We start from the raw sequence: 18237 nt of genomic DNA on the forward strand, positions 1-18237 counted from the left end.
GGCAGAAGAACCATTAAGGGTTAGGCAGCTGGGGTTAAGTTACTTGCTCAGGATCGCATGGCTAGAAGTGGGCTTTTTTTCCTACCTAGCTGCCCCTATGAGTCCAATTCTGATGCTTGTGTTACCTTGGGCACCAATTTGAGACAATGAGATATGACTGCTCGTTGTCACCTACCTAGCAAAATTGTGTTTGGAGGGCAGTTGTTTGTAAACTACCAAATATAACAAAAGCAGAAACCTCACGAGACAGAGAAGACAAAGGTTCAGAGAGACATGATTTGCCCAAAGTCACTTCTACTTACTTATACATCTACTACATGCTAGAATCAGGACTTGAGCCTAATCAGGCTTTTATAGCCTCAAATGGAGTCATCTTTCCACAGTAATTCAGCTTCATTCATTTTTTTTAGGGTACTTCTCAGTACTTGCAGGCATTTGAAATATAACAAATGATGCACAATGAATTCAGGGCCATAATAATGTTATAGCCATGCTATTTCCATTTTACAAGGGTGGTTAGGATCACCGTTATTTGGGGACAACATAGGAACTTTCATCTATGTATAAGATTCCCAAAACTTTACTCATTCAATCTAAAGTCAGTATTATGAGTTTCTTTAAAAGTTTAAATCAATTATGAATAATTAAGGTATCACATTTTACATTTTTATTTTTAGATATAATTCAGATATAATTTTTAGATATCAAGGCAAAAGGAAAAAATGAAAAACAATCATAAGTTCAATAATCAAAATATTCTAGAATACACTAATATGTACAGAAACCATGAATATAGATTCATTTCCAGTTGACCTGTCATTATATATATGCATGTATTTATCTAAAACAAAATTCATTTTGCAGCATTAAAAAGCTGGGCATAGGAAGCTCCATGAAAGTAACTGAACATTAGCTTCTAATTAATGCATCAGTGTTGTGGCAGAAGAAGTCTATCTGATTCAGATGTTTAAGTGTCTTAATTATAATAAAAAAGAATTCCAGCCAATGCTTGTTCTTGAACATTGTTCTATAAATCACTTGAACATATTTACAAGGCAAACCTAATGCTACTTAATATTTCGGACAATTCTCCTACAGTGGTTTGTTTTCATTTCTCCTAATGCTTGTTCCAGTTGCTGAATCAAGTGAAGTAAGGTAGCTGGATCAGTCTGCAAAACCTGGCTGCTATGCTCTCCATCCCGACTTAGGTGCAGCTTTATGGTCATTGCTGGTTTAATTTGTTGTCTTAGACATCTGCTAGCAAGCTAGATGTTTAAATGGAAGGGAAGAAGAGTTAAAACATACATATGTATTTTTTTAAATGCAAAATACACACAAGAAACATTTAGAACTCAAGTCCTTAAAATCAACCTTTTGAAATACATTAATCAATTCCACCAACAACTCTTAGACCAGAAAGTACCTCTAAAATAATACAAACCAAAGATAAAGGAAGAATCAGTCTAATGGGAAAGTTAAATGAATTGGAGGAAAAAGGGGAGAGGTCTAGTTGAGGGAAAAGAAGAGTAAGGGACAATAGCATTGTCAAATTTATGAAAAGTTGTTTTGTATTTTAAGTGAGGGACATATCAAACCACTCTTTTATTCCATTTTTGTACAAAACAAATAACAAGAGAAAATTAGCTTAAAAACAGGTAAATTTATAGCCTTTAAGGTCTTTAGAGACAGAGAGATTATTTCAGAATTAGAAGAGACCTTAGATTAGAGGTCATCTGAGTTTAAATGTTACCTGAAAAAACATCTCTACACCAGTGATGTCAAACTCAAATAGAAATAGGGTCACTAAATCATACAGAAGGATCCTCCCCAGCCACTTGCCAGTCAGTGTCTGATGTATCTGCTCTACAACAGGATCTCTAGGAAAGAACTGCACTGTGCCTGAGCTGAGAAATCATCTTATTCATGGATAGTGCTAACTGCCTATATGTGCCCCTTTTAAACCTTCAATTAATACTTGAAAACAAGTATCAAATCCTCCATGAATCTTCTCCAGAACAAAGATCCCTCATTTCTTCAAACAATTATCACGTGGCATGAATACCAATGCCTTTCCTCATCTTGGCTGTCCTTCTAAGGGTACTTTCTCCAACTTATCAATGTCTCCTGAAATGGAATCCTCCAAATGTAGTCCTACCAGTGAGGAGCAAAGAGATTTTATTGTTTCCTCACCTCTGTTCATTCTGCCTCTCTTAAAGCAAGCTAAAATCACATTAGCGTTCTTGGCTGCCACTTGACTCATAACAAGTTGAAAATCCATTAAACCTGAGAGATCTTTTTAGATGAATAGCTATCTAGCAATATATTCCTCATTTTGCTCATGCAAAGCTGATTTTTGACATAAGGACAATTTCCCTATAACTGAAGTCTCCTTTTTCAAAAGCATCACATTTTAACAAGTTCCCCCCCCCCAAAGAAATGCATTATCCATTTGCTTTTATTCCTTTTTTTTTAAATAACCAATTTCCACATAAGTTTTCCAAAGTCATGATCCATATTACTTCCTTCCACCATTCCTGGAGCTGACATCATTTGCTTTTATTCTTAACTATGTTACTTTTCTTGATGACTCAGGGTCTTCATTATGACTATTACTTAACTATTTACAGCTCCTTATTTGCTTTCTAATTTCTCTATCTCTTCCCTAAAGACACATGATTAACTACTACTTTTCCTTTCATCTTTCCCTGTAAAATTTTTTTTGAATTGAAAAGTTTTGTTTGATTAATTTAGAATATTTGTCCACGGTTACATGATTAATATTCTTTCCCTCCCCTCCAAACACCCCCTCTGTAGCTGACATGTAATTCCACTGGGTTTTATATATATCATATAATAATTTTTTTAATTTAAAAATTTTATTTTTTGGAAAAATGTTTCATGGTTACATGATTCATGTCATGTAATAATTTTTAAGATAACTTTGCATCACCCTCTTTGAGTTTCCTGGTCCTAATCTATAGTGTACACTTAGTAAAAATGTTATGTTAGTTGAAAACAGTCTGAGTTTACAACCTTGAGCTTAGTACAAGCTCTCTGAGCCTCAGGTGGAATTAAGCCAGGAAACTTATAAATCTAAACTTCTTTTAGCTGGTGAAAGTTTCTAATTCATTCAGAATACACCATGCTTTATATTATCATATTTTTATGTTTTTCATCTCTTCCAATAGATTGCTAATCCTTGGAGGCCAGATACGATATACTATTCCATTTTCTTATATCCCTAGCACCTGACATAGCTCCTATGTATAAGAAGTATATGATAAATGTAATAATTATAATGTAGTATGACTTTAATAAAGATGATTTGAGAGCACTATTTTGGGTACTCCAAAGTTGGCAAGAAGTTTAGCTTGGCTAAAAGTCAAGTTGTAATTAAAAAGTTTGAATTTTGTTCAGTAGATACTAAAGATTTAAGAAATATCTAGCTACAGGATACTGGGTTGAATTCTTCAGACAGGCTTAACAATTTTAAAAATAATTTTTAAAATTAAGTATCTTTTCAAAAATCAAACATTTTTTCTCTCCCCTAGACTTTCCTTCCTGCTGGGGGTAGGTAGGTATTGAGTACACAAAACTCTAATGCAGTCAAACAAGATCACATTCCCATACTGACCATGTTTAAAAATAACACCTTAATTATCTGACTAACCATGGCAAATGCTAAAAAGGTGTTCAATTAAAATATTACCAACTGAGAGTGCACAACGTTTTATAAAATAGTTTTCCTAAGTTTTTATCATAATTAAAAAGTCAGAGATTTAATGTGTTTATTTATATGGTTCCATGAAATCAAGCAATTTAACTTGACTTCATCCACTTCCATTCACTTTGTCACATCTCCAATTATACATGTATCCCAACATAATTCTTTCTTTGAGCTAAATAATAAAATTTGATCAATAACATAGGCTGGAAGCCAGGAGGCCTTGAATTATAATGACAGCTATGTGAATGGTGGGAAGGAGGCAGATGGGAGAGGCATGTGAGAGGTAGAAACAAGATTTGTCAACTTATACCAAATGCTGGGTGAGGAAGAATGAAGACTAAAGGGTAATGCTGAGGAGATGAACCTGGGAGGCTGGAAGAATGATGATTATCTTTGATAGAAATAAGAAAATCCTTAAGTAGGGTAGGATTGGGAGGTGGGAAGGAAGGGAATGAGTTCAGTGTTGGACATGTTGAGCTTAGAAGGCATAACCAAGAGACAACTGGTAATGGGGAATTGAAGCTCAGGGGAGATTCTGGTGCTACATAAATAGTGTAATACATAAATATTAAATAAATACATAAACATAAATAAAATACATTAATACATAAATATAAGCTGTCTGCATGAAGGTGAGAGTTAAAATAATGTAACTGAGATTACTGAAGGAATGTAGAAAGATAAAAGGACTATAAATAGAACCTTGGGAAACACTGAATGTTTCCCAAAGAAACATGAAGGAAGCTAACCAGGAGAGAGCACTACAGTATTATGAAAACCTAGAGATCTAGGAAGAGTGGTCAGCAATGCTAAATGCAGCAGACTGACTGAGAAGGATGCTGTCAAGATTTGTCAACTCTAAGATCATTAGTAACTTTGGAGAGGAGTTTCAGGTGAGTGAGAAGACTGGACGCTAGACTATAAAGGGTTGAAAAGAGAGAAGAGAAGAAGAGGAAGAATCAGGCATAGACAGCTTTTTCAAGAAGTATGACTGAGAAACAGGAGAGATAGAGGATAACAGCTTGAGGTATGGTGATACGGTTTTGTGAGTATTTTTAAAGATGGGTCAGACTTGAACATGTTTGAAGGCTGACAGGAAGGAACCAAAAAAAGGAGAAAGGATGAAGATTTGAAAGAATAAGGACAACTGAGGATGCAATCTGCTGGAGAAGAAGCAAGGGAATGGGATCAAATACCTATGTGGAAGAGCTGTCCTTGGCAGGAACAGCCACTTATCAGAGACCAAAGGAAAGAATGGAGGAGGACAGAGTTAGGGATTTGAGATAAAGGGAATAGGAGTAGCTTACACAAACAGTCTCAGTTTCTTCTGTAGAAGTCATCATCTGAGAAAGAAGAGAAGAGGATATATGGGGGCATAAGGAAAGAAGAAAATTTCCAATAGTTCCTTTGGAGAGTGAAACAGGGAACCAATTAGGAAAGACTAAAAGGACTGCCATGGCTGTTTTGTGAATTTATAATGTTCCCAGGAGGCATGGCTGTCAGGTTTACTCAGGCTCTATTCAGCAGCTTGTTGATAGGAGCAGGAGGCACATGGCAGTAGGAGTAACCCAGGGCTGAAGCCTGGCAAGAGACTAAGCAGCAACAGGACAGAGGAGCCAGAATTTCCTGAGCAGAGCTCAGTACAGAATTGAAATAACTCACTAGAGGGTACAGATTAGAAAGAGAAAGAAGTGAAATTGGAGTACAGGGAATGTCAGGAAAAAATGCTTGCGGGTTGGGGAACTGGACATCTCAGTGACAATGAAGAGCAGGTTTAGGAGGGATAAGGCCTAACAAAAGATCAAATAGAGGAATATAAGAGTCTTTAACTGAGGAAGTGGTATAATTATGGGTAATGGTGAGATCTAGTATGTGATCATTCCTAAGTATGGCTGAGATGGAATGACACAGGTGATGAGATTTAAGAAGCCTAGAGAATTTGGAGTTTAGGGAGACATCAATGAATGAGAAATCTAGTATAAAGGCAGGAGATGAGAAGAAGGTGGAGAGCCAGATGCTGAACCCCTTGAGAAAAAAAGAATAACCTAGGGGCCAGCACACAACCGCCGCTGTGATTTGAATTGGTTGGAATTTTGGAATTTTGTTTGAGTGTATAGAGGTGCCCACCCTGTTCTTAACAACCATAAGAAGACTTAAGGTTAGTAGAAAACTCAGAGATCATCTGAGTATACCTCCTTAAGCAAAAAAACGAGGTCTCAGGAGTAAAACGACTTTCAAAGTTCATATGGAGAGTAAACAAGATCCAAGACCCAAGTACTACAAATTTAATACCCCTTCTATATCATACTCTCTCATTATTTCCTCTAGTAAACTTTCAGAGTCAAATAAAACATATTAACATATCTTTAGTTTATTAATTTATTCTGAGAAAAATGGTCAGTCATGCTCACACTATGGTATATAGAAAATTAGCAAATATAATTGTAATAGCACAAAGTACTATATTTGACCTTGTTTTTCAAAGAGGAAAAAATATTTTCCTCCTCCCTATAAGACTTTCTCATAATTTGAACAATTTAAAAGTAAAATTAGACACATCAGTGTCCACTTTATAAATGTATTTACATTTAGAGAGCTACACATCCCGATGGAAAGGGGAGCTAATCTGATTTGGTCTATAAAATAGAAGATAATCTTATTTGCCGCTAACTCTTTTTAGGTTAGTTTATGAAAGGTAGCACACATTAAGAACTCTTGAATACTAATTTCTCTGTTTAACCACAGACACAGGACGGTGTTAATTTAAACAAGAGTAATATATTCTTATGCTGTCTAATGCTGACCACCCTTGAAGTAAAGGGAAGCTCAGTATGAAACATTCAATTTACTGTTATTAACAAGGGCATAAATTGTACTCTTGATTTATTCTGGGCATCTTTCCACTAGAAACTAGGCTGACCATTACCTTGCTCCATATAAGCAACAGCACATTAATTAAATAGTAAAAGTTTACTCATGACCATCTTCAGTGGGGCCAAGTCGGTTATTTAGAAATGAAAGGCTCACAGTATCTTGCCACTAATCTCTCCTCATCTGACACATTTCCTTTTACTTCTGTAATTTCAGTTCAAATCCCTCAGAAAGGGCTGTAACTAAGTAAATTGGATAAAAACTCAATTTTCTTTTTGAAGCATTTTAACATTTAAAAAAGTAAAAACCATTACAATAGACTTTCAATTTTAAACTGCAATAATCCTCATCATACACAATTCAAACTTAAGTCTTATTTAATCAGCTATATTCCAGTCTTCATTTCCCAAGCTCTTCCATTTGTTTCATTTTTGTATCTGTAACCTTGACACCTGAAACTGTGCCTGGCCTATAGTACAGGTATAGAAATTAGACCCTCAATTTCACCAAAATAGGGAACTGCCTGGTGAGGAAACTTCTTTCTCATTGCAGGCCAGCATTTTCTCTACAATTTAAACCTTTGAGAGTTCCTAGGAACACTGAGTGATTTGTTCAGGGTCACCCAGGCAGTATGTGTCTGAGGCTCGTTCTCTGTTCACTTCACCAAACAGGTCAAACCCACTGCTTATTAAAGTCCCCAATACTGCTTGAACAAGATTAAAATTAATAAAGACACATTTTAAAAAATAAATTAAAATACAACAACAATAATGTTAATTTGTGGGTTTCTAAGTCAATCTGTGGCCTGCAGGAGTGGCATATAGCAAGAGTTCCATAAATACTTGCTGATTGATTGGATTTGTTATTATGCTGGCTGCTAAAGGCATGTTCATTTAGAAATACTTTTTAAAAAAATACCAAAAAGAAACTACTCTTATTCTATGCAACGGAGAGAAATAGATAAAAAAAGATCATTTTGTTGAAGAGAGATATGACTTACTTATTAAGTTATAAATTTGCTTAACTAGTCCATGTTTCTACAATTCCATTTAAATGAAAAATAAAGGTTTAAAATTAAAGCTGAAATTTAGAGGTCAGATTATTTGAGATAAAAGGATCTTTAGTGAAGATATGGTCCAAGTCTCTCATTTGACATTTGAAAAGAGGTTCTAAGAAGTAGGGGGGCATTTCCAGGGTCAGACTGTGAAAAAGAGTGAAAACTAAAGCCCAGTCCTTTTGACTCCAAAATTATATTCTTTCCACTCTTTCATGACATTTACCTATAGAATTAGATAACTTAAGGTGTCAAAGCTACCAAAAAAATGCATTAACAGGATGAATATGGAAAAAGCTTTTCCTTTCAGACCTTTCAGGTTTTATAAAGAATCTTTCTTTCATTTGAACCTTGAATCCTATATCTAACACTGTCCACTCCACATGGCAGCTGAAGCTGGCACCATTCCAGGACCCCCACCACCTGCTGCCTTCAGATCAGGAAGATGTTGCCTTTTCCTTGCCTGACTGTATCTGAAGGTCCTTGGATTCAGGCATATTCCCTCTTCCCACTACTCTGGTAAAATCAGACTATGTTCTCTCTCCTCTACCTCTGGAGTTTAATCAAGCTCTACTGATTATTTCTTCCCAATGCCTTTAACCTGAAAGCCAATTTTGAAAGGTGAAAGGGGCTTGCAGAGGTCTCATTTACATTCCAGATGCAGCCCTGGGTTTCTAGTCTCCCTCCACTTTGCTTCCCTCTTTGCCCTCCTGCCAAATAAGCCATCTCCAACCATGGCCTTCTTCATGTCATTCTCATACTACAGGGCTTCCTCTATTGTCTACATCTGTTTTATGTCACTGTTATGTGTCTCTTTGGCAATCTGGTGAAATTTATGGACCTGTTTTTCAGAATAATGGTTTTGTTTTTGTTTTAAGCCTGGATCTCTTCATCTTATCCAGATTGGAAATATAGGGACTAGTAATGGGTTTGATCTCACTACAGATAGTCAAGGGAACTTTGACCTGCTTTCAGTTTCTAACTGAGGCTCATTTGCCCTTCTATCTTAAAACAACTAGTGGTCTTTCTCTTCCCAGAAGCTTCCAATCTGTATTGTTCTGTTGCTCAACTATGTCTGATTCTTTTTAACCCATGTGGATCAGCATACCAATACTGTCCCTGAGTTTTCTTGGCAAAAATACTCAAGTAGTTTGCCATTTTCTTCTTCAATGGATTAAAGCAGACAGAAATTAAGTGAATTGGTCACATAGCTAGTTGTGTTTGAGGCTGGATTTGAACTCAGATCTTCCTGACTCCAGACCCAGAGCTCTATCCACTGAGACACCTACTTGCCTTTCCAATCTATAAAGTACATTCAGAACTTCTGAGCTCAAGAGATCTGCCAGCCTCAGCTTCTCCAGTAGCTGGGATTACAGGCATAATTCACTATGCCCAGCTCAGAATAATGTTCTTAAATGCATAAAAATATATGGTACTACAGAGGAGTACTCCTTTTACCTTCACTTCTGTTTCCATATCTCACAAGTAACAATTATGTGCTCTAATTTTGGATTGGTACTATCAAATAAACATCAATTTATTGATTGAAATTTTACTTTCTAATAAAGGACTACTTCCAATTGTCTTCAAAATCATTTTTAGACTACCATAAATTATGTATTTTTTAAAAAGCTGAGAGGGCTGCCAGATGGCTTAATGGATTGAGAGCCAGGCTAGAAACAGGAGATCCTGGGTTCCCATCTGCCCTCAGAAACTTCCTAGCTGTGTGACCCTGGGCAAGTCACTTAACCCCCATTACATACCCTCTAACACTCTTCTGCCTTAGAACAAATACACAAGGTACTGATTCCAGGATGGAAGGTGAGGGTTAAAAAAAACAAAAAAAAACAGCCCACCTGATAAAGCTTTTCAATTACTTTTTGTTTTCCTGATTTGAATACAACAAAGATGGTTATATACAACTGAAGTCTCTATTTACCAATTACTTATTTATAAATTAGCCTCAAAAGAAGAAACATTATTACTTTAAAATAAATGGGGGGGGGGGGAGCAGCTGGGTAGCTCAGTGGATTAAGAGCCAGGCCTAGAGATGGGAGGTCCTAGGTTCAAATCTGGCCTCAGACACTTCCCAACTGTGTGACCCTGGGCAAGTCATTTGACCTCCATTGCCTACCCTTACCACTCTTCTGCCTTGGAGCCAATACTCAGGATTGACTCCAAGATGGAAGGTAAGGGTTTAAAAAAAATAAATAAAATAAAATAAATATGGGAAGCTATTTAAAGAATGAAACAAAAGAAGATAAACCTAAAAAATAAATTCTCTAACACATCATAAATGATCCTACCTGGACATCCAATCTCCACTCAAGGTTGTGGTAACTGGGGAGCACTGGTGCCAATTCACTCAGGATTGTTCTGATTTCCTTTCTGTTGTCAAGATAAAGCTGAAGCAATAACTTATTCAAGTCTTCATTGAATCCCAAAACAAGTACAGAATCTTGGAAATCCAGTTCAGAAATCTGAAAGAAAATAGGAAGTATTATGCAATAACAATCAGCATATATATGTTACATTTGACAATACTATATATTTGAAAGTACTATATGTACTTCTCAAAGAAATAAACCTCTTCTGCTTCTTTTTGTCTAATATTCTATGACCAACTAGAAAACTCAATAATAATCAAAATTCATGACCATCCCTATAAAAAGTGAATGATGGAAGTACATCTTGAATTTCTGGAATGAAGAGGAAAAAATTCTATAGATACTCATGACATGTTCCACAATGAAAAGTTCTACTATTTTATATATTATTATTATTTTTTTAATTTTAAACCCTTAACTTCTGTATATTGACTTATAGGTGGAAGATTGGTAAGGGTAGGCAATGGGGGTTATTAATATTAAAAATGATAGATGCTAGTATAAATATATAAATTAGTATTTTAATTAAAGCCATGTTGATAGATAAAATCATTAGACCACGCGCTTGTAAGCATTCAAAACTGCCGCCTCCATACTGCCTCCTAGCCAAGCCCTACTCGCCAAAGAAGAGAGAGCTTACTGGCAAAAAAGACCACTCCCTCCTAACCCACGAGATTTAAGCTCTCCCCTGCGTCAAGACGTCGGAAACGGAAATCAGTTGGACCATGTTGGATCACGGGAAATGTAGTTTTATACATTTCCCAAGTTTCACTTTTTACAGGGTCAAGTGACTTGCCCAGGGTCACACAGCTGGGAAGTGTCTGAGGCCGGATTTGAACCTAGGACCTCCTGTCTCTAGGCCTGGCTCTCAATCCACTGAGCTACCCAGCTGCCCCTATTTTATATATTATTAATTTAGAAAGAAATTTAAATCAATTCACTAGCTACCTCCACTTGAATATATGTTGTTGTGATTTTGTTTCAGTAAAATTCACCATTAGGATAATTTTAAATTTATGAAAACAGGTCAAACTTTTTTCTTAGAATACATCATTCTTACAGCTCCATCATTAAATTTGGACTCAGAGATCCAACACATTCCCCCAAAGCACTCAAAGAGCAGGAAAGAACTGCATCATTCCACAGTAGAGTTGAGAAGGTATTCTGGGACAACAACTTTCTCCGTTAGGATTCAGACATTTCTTTGCATAGTCAGTTACTTACCAAATATAAATCAACCCTTCCAATTTGCAGATATTTGAAGGAAAATTTTTATGTAAGATAGGAAGCTTAACACTTCTGCAATACAAAATATGAATAGTTCTCAATAGGCCTTACCATGAGTTTTGAGCTCTCAGTGAGTAGGTATGTCAATCCCTCAACTCCGTGTTGGACTGTGCTACTACTAACATTGAGTACTCCTAAGGACAGAAAAAAAGGCAACCACAATATAGTAAGTTATTTTCCTACAAAACTTTTTCTTTTAAAAATTTCATTCTGCCTTCTCATTTTAAGTCATACTTATCCAAGGCCCTGTATTTTACAATCACCTTAATTATGATGAAAATGATGAATTAGGTTTTTACAGCTGTCTAAACCTAGGTGCCTCCATCTTCTCTTTTCTCACTCTTTAATCTCTTCTAATCTAGTTATCACTCAAATACAATTGCTCCCTTGAAGTCACCAAAGATCTCTCAATTGCTAAATCTTGATGCTTCTTGAACTTTCAGCAGTTTTCCATTCCGTTTATCCACCATCCTCTCCTAATCCTTGTTTTTTTGTAGTGTTCTCTCTTGGTTCTCCTCTTAATTATCTGACCGCTTCTTCTCAGTGTCCTTTGCTGGATCACCATGCCCACTTAGCTGAGAGTGAACTACCAAGGGCTTGTCTTAGGCCTTTTCTTTTGTCTCAACACTCTCATTTGGTGATTTCATCTGCTACCTCGGGTTTTAATTATCATCTTTATCTACAAATGAGGTTCTCTCCTCTCTTCAAAGTTCTGGTCTTTCATGTACGTTCCTCTCTCAACATGTCTAAATAATTCAAGAGCTTAACCCCTCCCCGAATGTTCTGTCACCTAGGGCAATACCAGCCTTCTGGTCACTCGAGTCCTCTCCCTGCCTTCCCTTCTCAGTCCCTTCCCCTGCCAGGTAACAGACGGAACTGCTCGGATGTAGCCAAACAGCGTCCCCGCCCCCCAAGCCTGACAGTGCAGGGGAAGGGTTCAAGGCTTGCTTCTTTTCAGGCTGCAAGGCTGGAGTGGGCTGGTGGTGATTTGCATACAGCAGGCGCCTAATAAGTGCGAGTGAGGGGCTGCTGCCCTGAGACTAGACTGGATGTCGGTGTCTTGGGGGAACTTAAGTTTGGGGCGCTGTGGATGCCCCGGGAGAGTTCGGCATTAAGAGTCACTTTGGCTCTCCCGCCCCTGAGCCTTATTTTCCCCCTACGTAAAGTGAGGGGGGCCTAGCGAGTTTTCCCCGGTGCTAAATCCAGAGGCGGAGGAGGCACGGCCACGACTTCACTCCGGGAGTGTTCCTTACTGGCGGCTCCTTCGTAGACTTTCGGGTTGGCCCCCTTCCTCAGAAACTCCACCGCGATCCTGCAGAACTCGGCGACTACTGCGAGGGAGAAAAAAGTGGAAATGGTTTCGAGAGCACCAACTCGGCTTGTGGAAACGCGAAGGGGGCGTGACAGAAGAGGGCGTGGCGCCGCAGGTTGGGAGGAACTGCGCAAGCACGAAGGTGAGCGGCAGAGGGGGCGGAGCAGGAGCGGGGCTGGGAGCGCGCAAGCGCCAGAACGGAAGAGGGGAGCGGAGAAGACGTGGCACGGGGAGAGCCCAGAGGTCCGAAAAGGGAACAATAGGGGGCGTGTGAGGGCTGCAGCACGCAAGCGGAACAGAGCCAGGAGGAAGAAGATCCATTGGATCCTAGGGAGGGATACCCCGCTGCGAGGGGCGCGAGAGGCTGGGCGTGGTCGCGACAACTAGAGGAAAGTGGGCGTGTGACCGGGGAAAGCTGGGTGAAGGGTGCGAGGGAGCTTGAGGGAGGGCGCGCGAAGCCGGGAAGGAAGAGACGCTCGGGGGAGCAACCGGGAGGGAATGGGTAAGAGGTGTGCAAGCGCAGTCACTGTAAGGGGGCGCTAGAGTTTCGCTACGGGAGCGGGGAAGTCGTAAAGGGCGGAGCCCGGGATGTGGGGCGTGGGAGCTGGGTGGGAATCCCCCTCCCCCTCGCCCACTTCCCTCCTCCCGCACGCACTCCGGAGGGCGCACTGACCCGCGTGGTCCACCTTGGGCAGGAAGCCTAGGTGCTCGCGGTGCTCCTCGGACAATTCCAGCAGCATCTTTACGGGCTGATTCCCGGCTGTAGCAGTGGCGGAAGCTGGCAGCGGATGCGCGCCTGCTTGTCTGGGAACGCTTCCGTCTGCCAAGTCCACCGCGGACCGATCCGGCTGCGCCGCGTCCTCTCGGAGTGGTGGTTCCGCTTGCTTCGAGGCCTCAGCCCCGCCCCTGATCTCCAGTGCTGGGAGGCCTCACTTTTCCTGAACCTTGGCTTCCTGCTTCTGCCGTATGCGGCCTGATTTTATTTGGGTGTGTGCTAGGGACGTAGCTGGCTTAGGACCGAGGCGGGGAAATGACACGCCACCAGTTCTAACTGCCACGGGCGTTAATTTACTTTTTTTTATTTTTTAAAGTAACAGTGTTCCAAGGCAGAAGAGCAATGAGGCCTAAGTAGTGAGGTTAAGTGACTTGCACCTAGACGCACAGCTAGGAAGTGTCTCAGATTGTATTTGAGGCAAGGTCCTCCCAATTCGAGGTCTTGCGTTCTGTTCATAGGTTCATACCTTGCAGCTCTCCAGTTAACCTTTTGACTTCCAAGTCCAGAGTGTTTTCCATTGCACATACTGTGAAATATTTATTTTTTGTTAACGTTTTGAGTTCCAAGCTGATGCCTTCCTTACCCCGCACTAGAGAAGGTCAGCATTACACGAAACTGAACAATAAGATTCCAATAGATCAGTTCTTATTCTGCAGGTGGATAGCATCTTCCTTCCGTTGTACTTGGTAGTTGATTTGAAAAATCACGTTACTCAGAATAGCTTAGTCTTTAACAGTTACTCTTTAAACAATTTTACTGTTAACATAAAGACATTCTCTTGCTTCTGCTTCCTTATTTCTTGCAGGTTTTGACACATTTTTCTAAAATCACCCTGCTTATCATTTCTTACAGAACAGTTTCATCACAAGCATAGATGAGAACTTGTTTATTTCCCAGTTGATGGTCATTCTCTCAATTTCCAGTTTTTTTGCACTACAAAAAAGAGTCACTATGACTATTTTAGAACATATATGTTCTTTTCCTTTTTCCCTGCTCGCCTTAGGAAATAAACCTAATAGTGTATTACTGGATCCAAAGGTTTACATACACAGTTTCATAACTCTGGGCATGATTCTAGATGGCTCTCCAAAATGGTTGTATTAGTTGTAGGGATAATATTCAAGAAACTGGTCTCTGTTCAGCAGCTGGACAGCGCTTCCCCCTGGAGAGAGTCAAAAGACTGGTGCTCCAACTGAAAACAGGCCTAACTCCTGTTTCTTTGAGGATATATATTTTAATATCTTCTTTTTTAATTAAAACCCTTACCTTCCATCTTGGAGTCAATAAGGCAGAAGAGTAGTAAGGGTAGGCAATGGGGGTCAAGTGACTTGCCCAGGGTCACACAGTTGGGAAGTGTCTGAGGCCAGATTTGATCCTAGGACCTCCTGTCTCTAAGCCTGGCTCTCAATCCACTGAGCTACCCAGCTTCCCCCTTAATATCTTCTTGATGGTTTATTAATAATATTGATCTGACTGCAAATTATAAAGATATTCTTGAATTGATTTGGAGTTAATCTCAGGCAAGAGTTGATGATTAACCTGAGAAAACCCTCCTCAGCCAGCAATCAAGTTCAGCTGTCAGAACTGGACGGTGAGAATTCTTCTTGGAGACAATGGACTAAACTAGAATCAGTTCTTAGCAACCAGAAACTATTTTAATTTGAAGGTAACAGGAATATTTTGAGGAAGTGAGGATCAAGGATTGATGGGTGAGGATAGAGGTTAAAAGGATTAAACTAAACTAAAAACTAACTGATAAATAGCTAGGCAGATCTCCTTAGGGAAAAGCCTACAACAGAATCATGTCACACTGGCTTGGCAATCTTGGCCTAGTAGCTAGTAGCTGAACTAAACTTGGCTGGTTATAGATGACTTTCTTGATGGTTTTGATGAATATGGTTGTTCATGAAGATGCAATATAATTAAGCTTTCTGTATTGAATAATTTGACCAAAGTAGCAAATCCCTAAATGAGACAGCTAACACAAATCTGTGGTGAAGCTTCTTGGTTTGGCTGGAGAGCTTTTCCCCTTCCACCCTTTTCCACCCACCTAACTCACAACTGAGTCAACTTTGCCTTGGGGTGGTCCCCTATTTATGGGGGTACTCTAACAGTCTTCCACTGCCTCATGCCAGCTTTGGGCATTCTAAAATTTGCTATAGTTGGCACAAGATGGCTACTGACAAAAGTTATTTACAGTACAAGATGGCCATTTGCAAAAGCTATTTACACAATTCACAGTTCCCCCGCAGTGTATTAATGTCCATACAAAAATATTTATAGCCACACTCTTTGTACTGGCAAAAAATTGGAAAATGAGGGAGTGTCCATTGATTGGGGAATGGATGAACAAATTGTGGTATATGTTGGCGATGGAATATTATTGTGCTAAAAGGAATAATGAACTGGAGGAATTCCATGTGAACTGAAAAGACCTCCAGGAATTGAAGCAGAGGGAAAGGAGCAGAACCAGGAGAACATTGTACACAGAGACTGATACATTATTGTACCATCAAATGTAATAGACTTTTCTACTAGCAACAGTGTAATGACCCAGGATAATCTAGAGGAATTTATGAGATAGAATGTTATCCATATCCAGAGAAAGAACTGTGGGAGCAGAAATGCAGAAGAAAAACATGTGATTGATCACATGGTTCGATGGGGATATGATTGGGGATGCTGACTTTCAATGATCACTATTGCAAATATTGATAATATGGAAATAGGTTGCTCATTGGCTCTGGGAGGGAGGAGGGAAAACATGAATCATGTACCCATGGAAAAATATTCTAAATTAATTAAATTTTAAATTAAAAAAAGATTTAATTAGGAAAATTAACAAAAGAAATAAAATACAATAGAATACAAAAAAAAAAAAAGATAATGTCCTGGGTTTTAGACAGCAGCTAGACAAAGGAGATTTTTTTGGGGGGAGGTTGTCTTCCAGTAAATGTTGTACAAAGAGAATCAGGAATTCTAAAGGGAAAGGCAAATAAATGCTAAACTCCTGACTTAGGTGAATTCCAGTTAGGGTTGCAGCTGCAATAAGTAGTATAGGCTCAGGTCCTAAGGTAAGGCTATGGAGGAGTGAGCAATGGTTCTTGAGCCCTATTCAATCTCGATCTCATAGAAGGGCAGGAAGGTCTGAATTGGCCAGGATCTACCAAATTTCCACACTTAGGATATCTCTCCTTATGTCTAGGTCATACGTCCATTTTGACTTTATTTTGTTAAATAATACAAAATACTGGTCTACTGTGCTTTGTGATGGGCCTCAGGAATGCCCATGGGTGGGTTCAGGTGGCTTCAGGGTTCAGGGTTCAGCTGCATAGCTACAAGGGCTCACCAAAGGGCTAACCCTGGGTGTCAAATTTCAATGTCTCTTCTCTGGCCAGCAAAGAGAGATCCGTGCTTTAAGGCTGCAGTGTTGAGAGTGGCAGGCTGGAACTTAAAATGGAGAGAGATTGTGTAAGAAATAAAATGAATACAAAAGGATAGCTTTAAAAATATTATGGGTTTTTTAGATTTATAGTAGCCATTAGAAAATGAAGCCAGGTGCCATGCTAGCTAAGTCAGTTTAAAAGATTGTGCCCCTTGCCAGGCCGCCACCATGGTGGATAGATAGCAAAGAGAGTGCAAGTCCAGCCCCTCAATTTTATCTTCCTGTCTATGTCATCACATAAGACAAGAAGCCAGTGGGCTGATGGGAAATGTAGTTCAAGGGCCCCAATATTTCCACAGGAAGCCAGTGGGCTCATGGGAAAATTAGTTCAGAGACCCCAAAGTTTCCAATAACACAATAGCTAGAGACATGCAGTCTTTCTTGCAATTGAGTCAAAGGTATGGGAGATGCGGGGGCTATTAATTGGATCACAGATTCCATTTTATTAAGCACACAGGTCTAATATTTATACAGTTTCTACACTCTATGATCAAAGGAAAATAACAAACCAAAACATACATTATTGGTGCCAATTAGAGAGTGCCAACTGCATTGAGGAGTATATACTTCATAAAAGCTTTTTTTGGTCTGTTATCACTGGCAGAAGGATTTCTTTAGAAGTACAAAGGCACCTGGGTATAGCTGGGTGTATACATGAAGGCCACTTGACCCAGAAATAGAGCTCAGGGTTTTGTGATAATAAGTTAGTTGGTCAGGTGTTCTGAGCCAATTAAGAAAGCTAGGTGTTCTTGGACAGTGATTTGTAGACCTACAAGGTCCTTGCCAGGGTCCTGGGCAGTCTGCAAATGTGTCTTTTCTGGCTGCTTCTGCCTCAGTGGGCCCAGAATGTCCTCATAGACTTGTTAATACTTTGCCAATATAAGTTTCTGCCAGACTCCTTTCCAATTTTCCCAATCATTTTTATCAAAAAGTGAATTCTTATCCCAAAAGTTTAAATATTATGAAAGGATCCAAGAGACTCATAATGAAAAAGGCTATCTACTACCACAGAAGGAACTGATGAAATCTGAATGCAGATTGAAGCATTTCATTTTTCACTTTATTTCCTTCGTAAGTTTTTCCTTGATATATATCTATGTTGATATATATATCTGTGATATATGTCATCTTTTATAACATGAGGAATATGGAAATGTGTATTGCATGATAGCACATATATAACTTATGTTGCTTGCCATCTTGGGAGGAAGGAGGGCATGGAGGGAGGGAGAGAATTTGGATTGCAAAGTATCCGAAAACAAATGTTTAAAATTGTTTATGCAATCAGGAAAAAATACAATAAAATAAAAAAGCTTAAATCTTTACATTTATCAAACATAAGGTTACTATAATAATTTACTGTGTATTGTATATGTATT

The 18237-nt window shown here is 39.1% G+C and overlaps 2 protein-coding genes across 2 annotated transcripts in view; both read right to left on the reverse strand.

Moving 5' to 3' along the window:
- Nucleotides 1-662: 662 nt before the first annotated feature.
- On the reverse strand, nt 663-13410 carry COMMD2 (COMM domain containing 2). Its single transcript, XM_044667620.1, has 5 exons — nt 13312-13410; nt 12580-12657; nt 11378-11460; nt 9959-10132; nt 663-1265 (listed from the first exon to the last, which is right to left on the reverse strand). The coding sequence occupies exons 1-5, from the start codon at nt 13376-13378 to the stop codon at nt 1068-1070; spliced, it is 600 nt and encodes a 199-aa protein (XP_044523555.1). The 5' UTR covers nt 13379-13410; the 3' UTR covers nt 663-1067.
- ANKUB1 (ankyrin repeat and ubiquitin domain containing 1) overlaps nt 13381-18237 on the reverse strand; it is an 86183-nt gene continuing 81326 nt past the window's right edge. Inside the window, exon 8 of the mRNA XM_044669471.1 lies at nt 13381-13611. Within this exon, the coding sequence (XP_044525406.1) occupies nt 13381-13611 (231 nt within the window). The remainder of the gene's footprint in view (nt 13612-18237) is intronic.

This window comes from Gracilinanus agilis, chromosome 3 (genome assembly GCF_016433145.1).
Source record: "Gracilinanus agilis isolate LMUSP501 chromosome 3, AgileGrace, whole genome shotgun sequence".
NCBI classification, from domain to species: Eukaryota; Metazoa; Chordata; class Mammalia; order Didelphimorphia; family Didelphidae; genus Gracilinanus; species Gracilinanus agilis.

What these genes read in the sequence shown, in the direction of transcription:
- COMMD2 (XM_044667620.1), bottom strand. Translation starts at nt 13,378, where the DNA reads ATGCTGCTGGAATTGTCCGAGGAGCACCGCGAGCACCTAGGCTTCCTG. An exon ending in GCCCAAGGTGGACCACGCGG is followed by an intron (nt 12,658 to 13,311) that starts GTCAGTGCGCCC and finishes TCTCCCTCGCAG; the next exon opens with TAGTCGCCGAGTTCTGCAGG. An exon ending in AGTGGAGATTGGATGTCCAG is followed by an intron (nt 1,266 to 9,958) that starts GTAGGATCATTT and finishes TTAAACATCTAG; the next exon opens with CTTGCTAGCAGATGTCTAAG.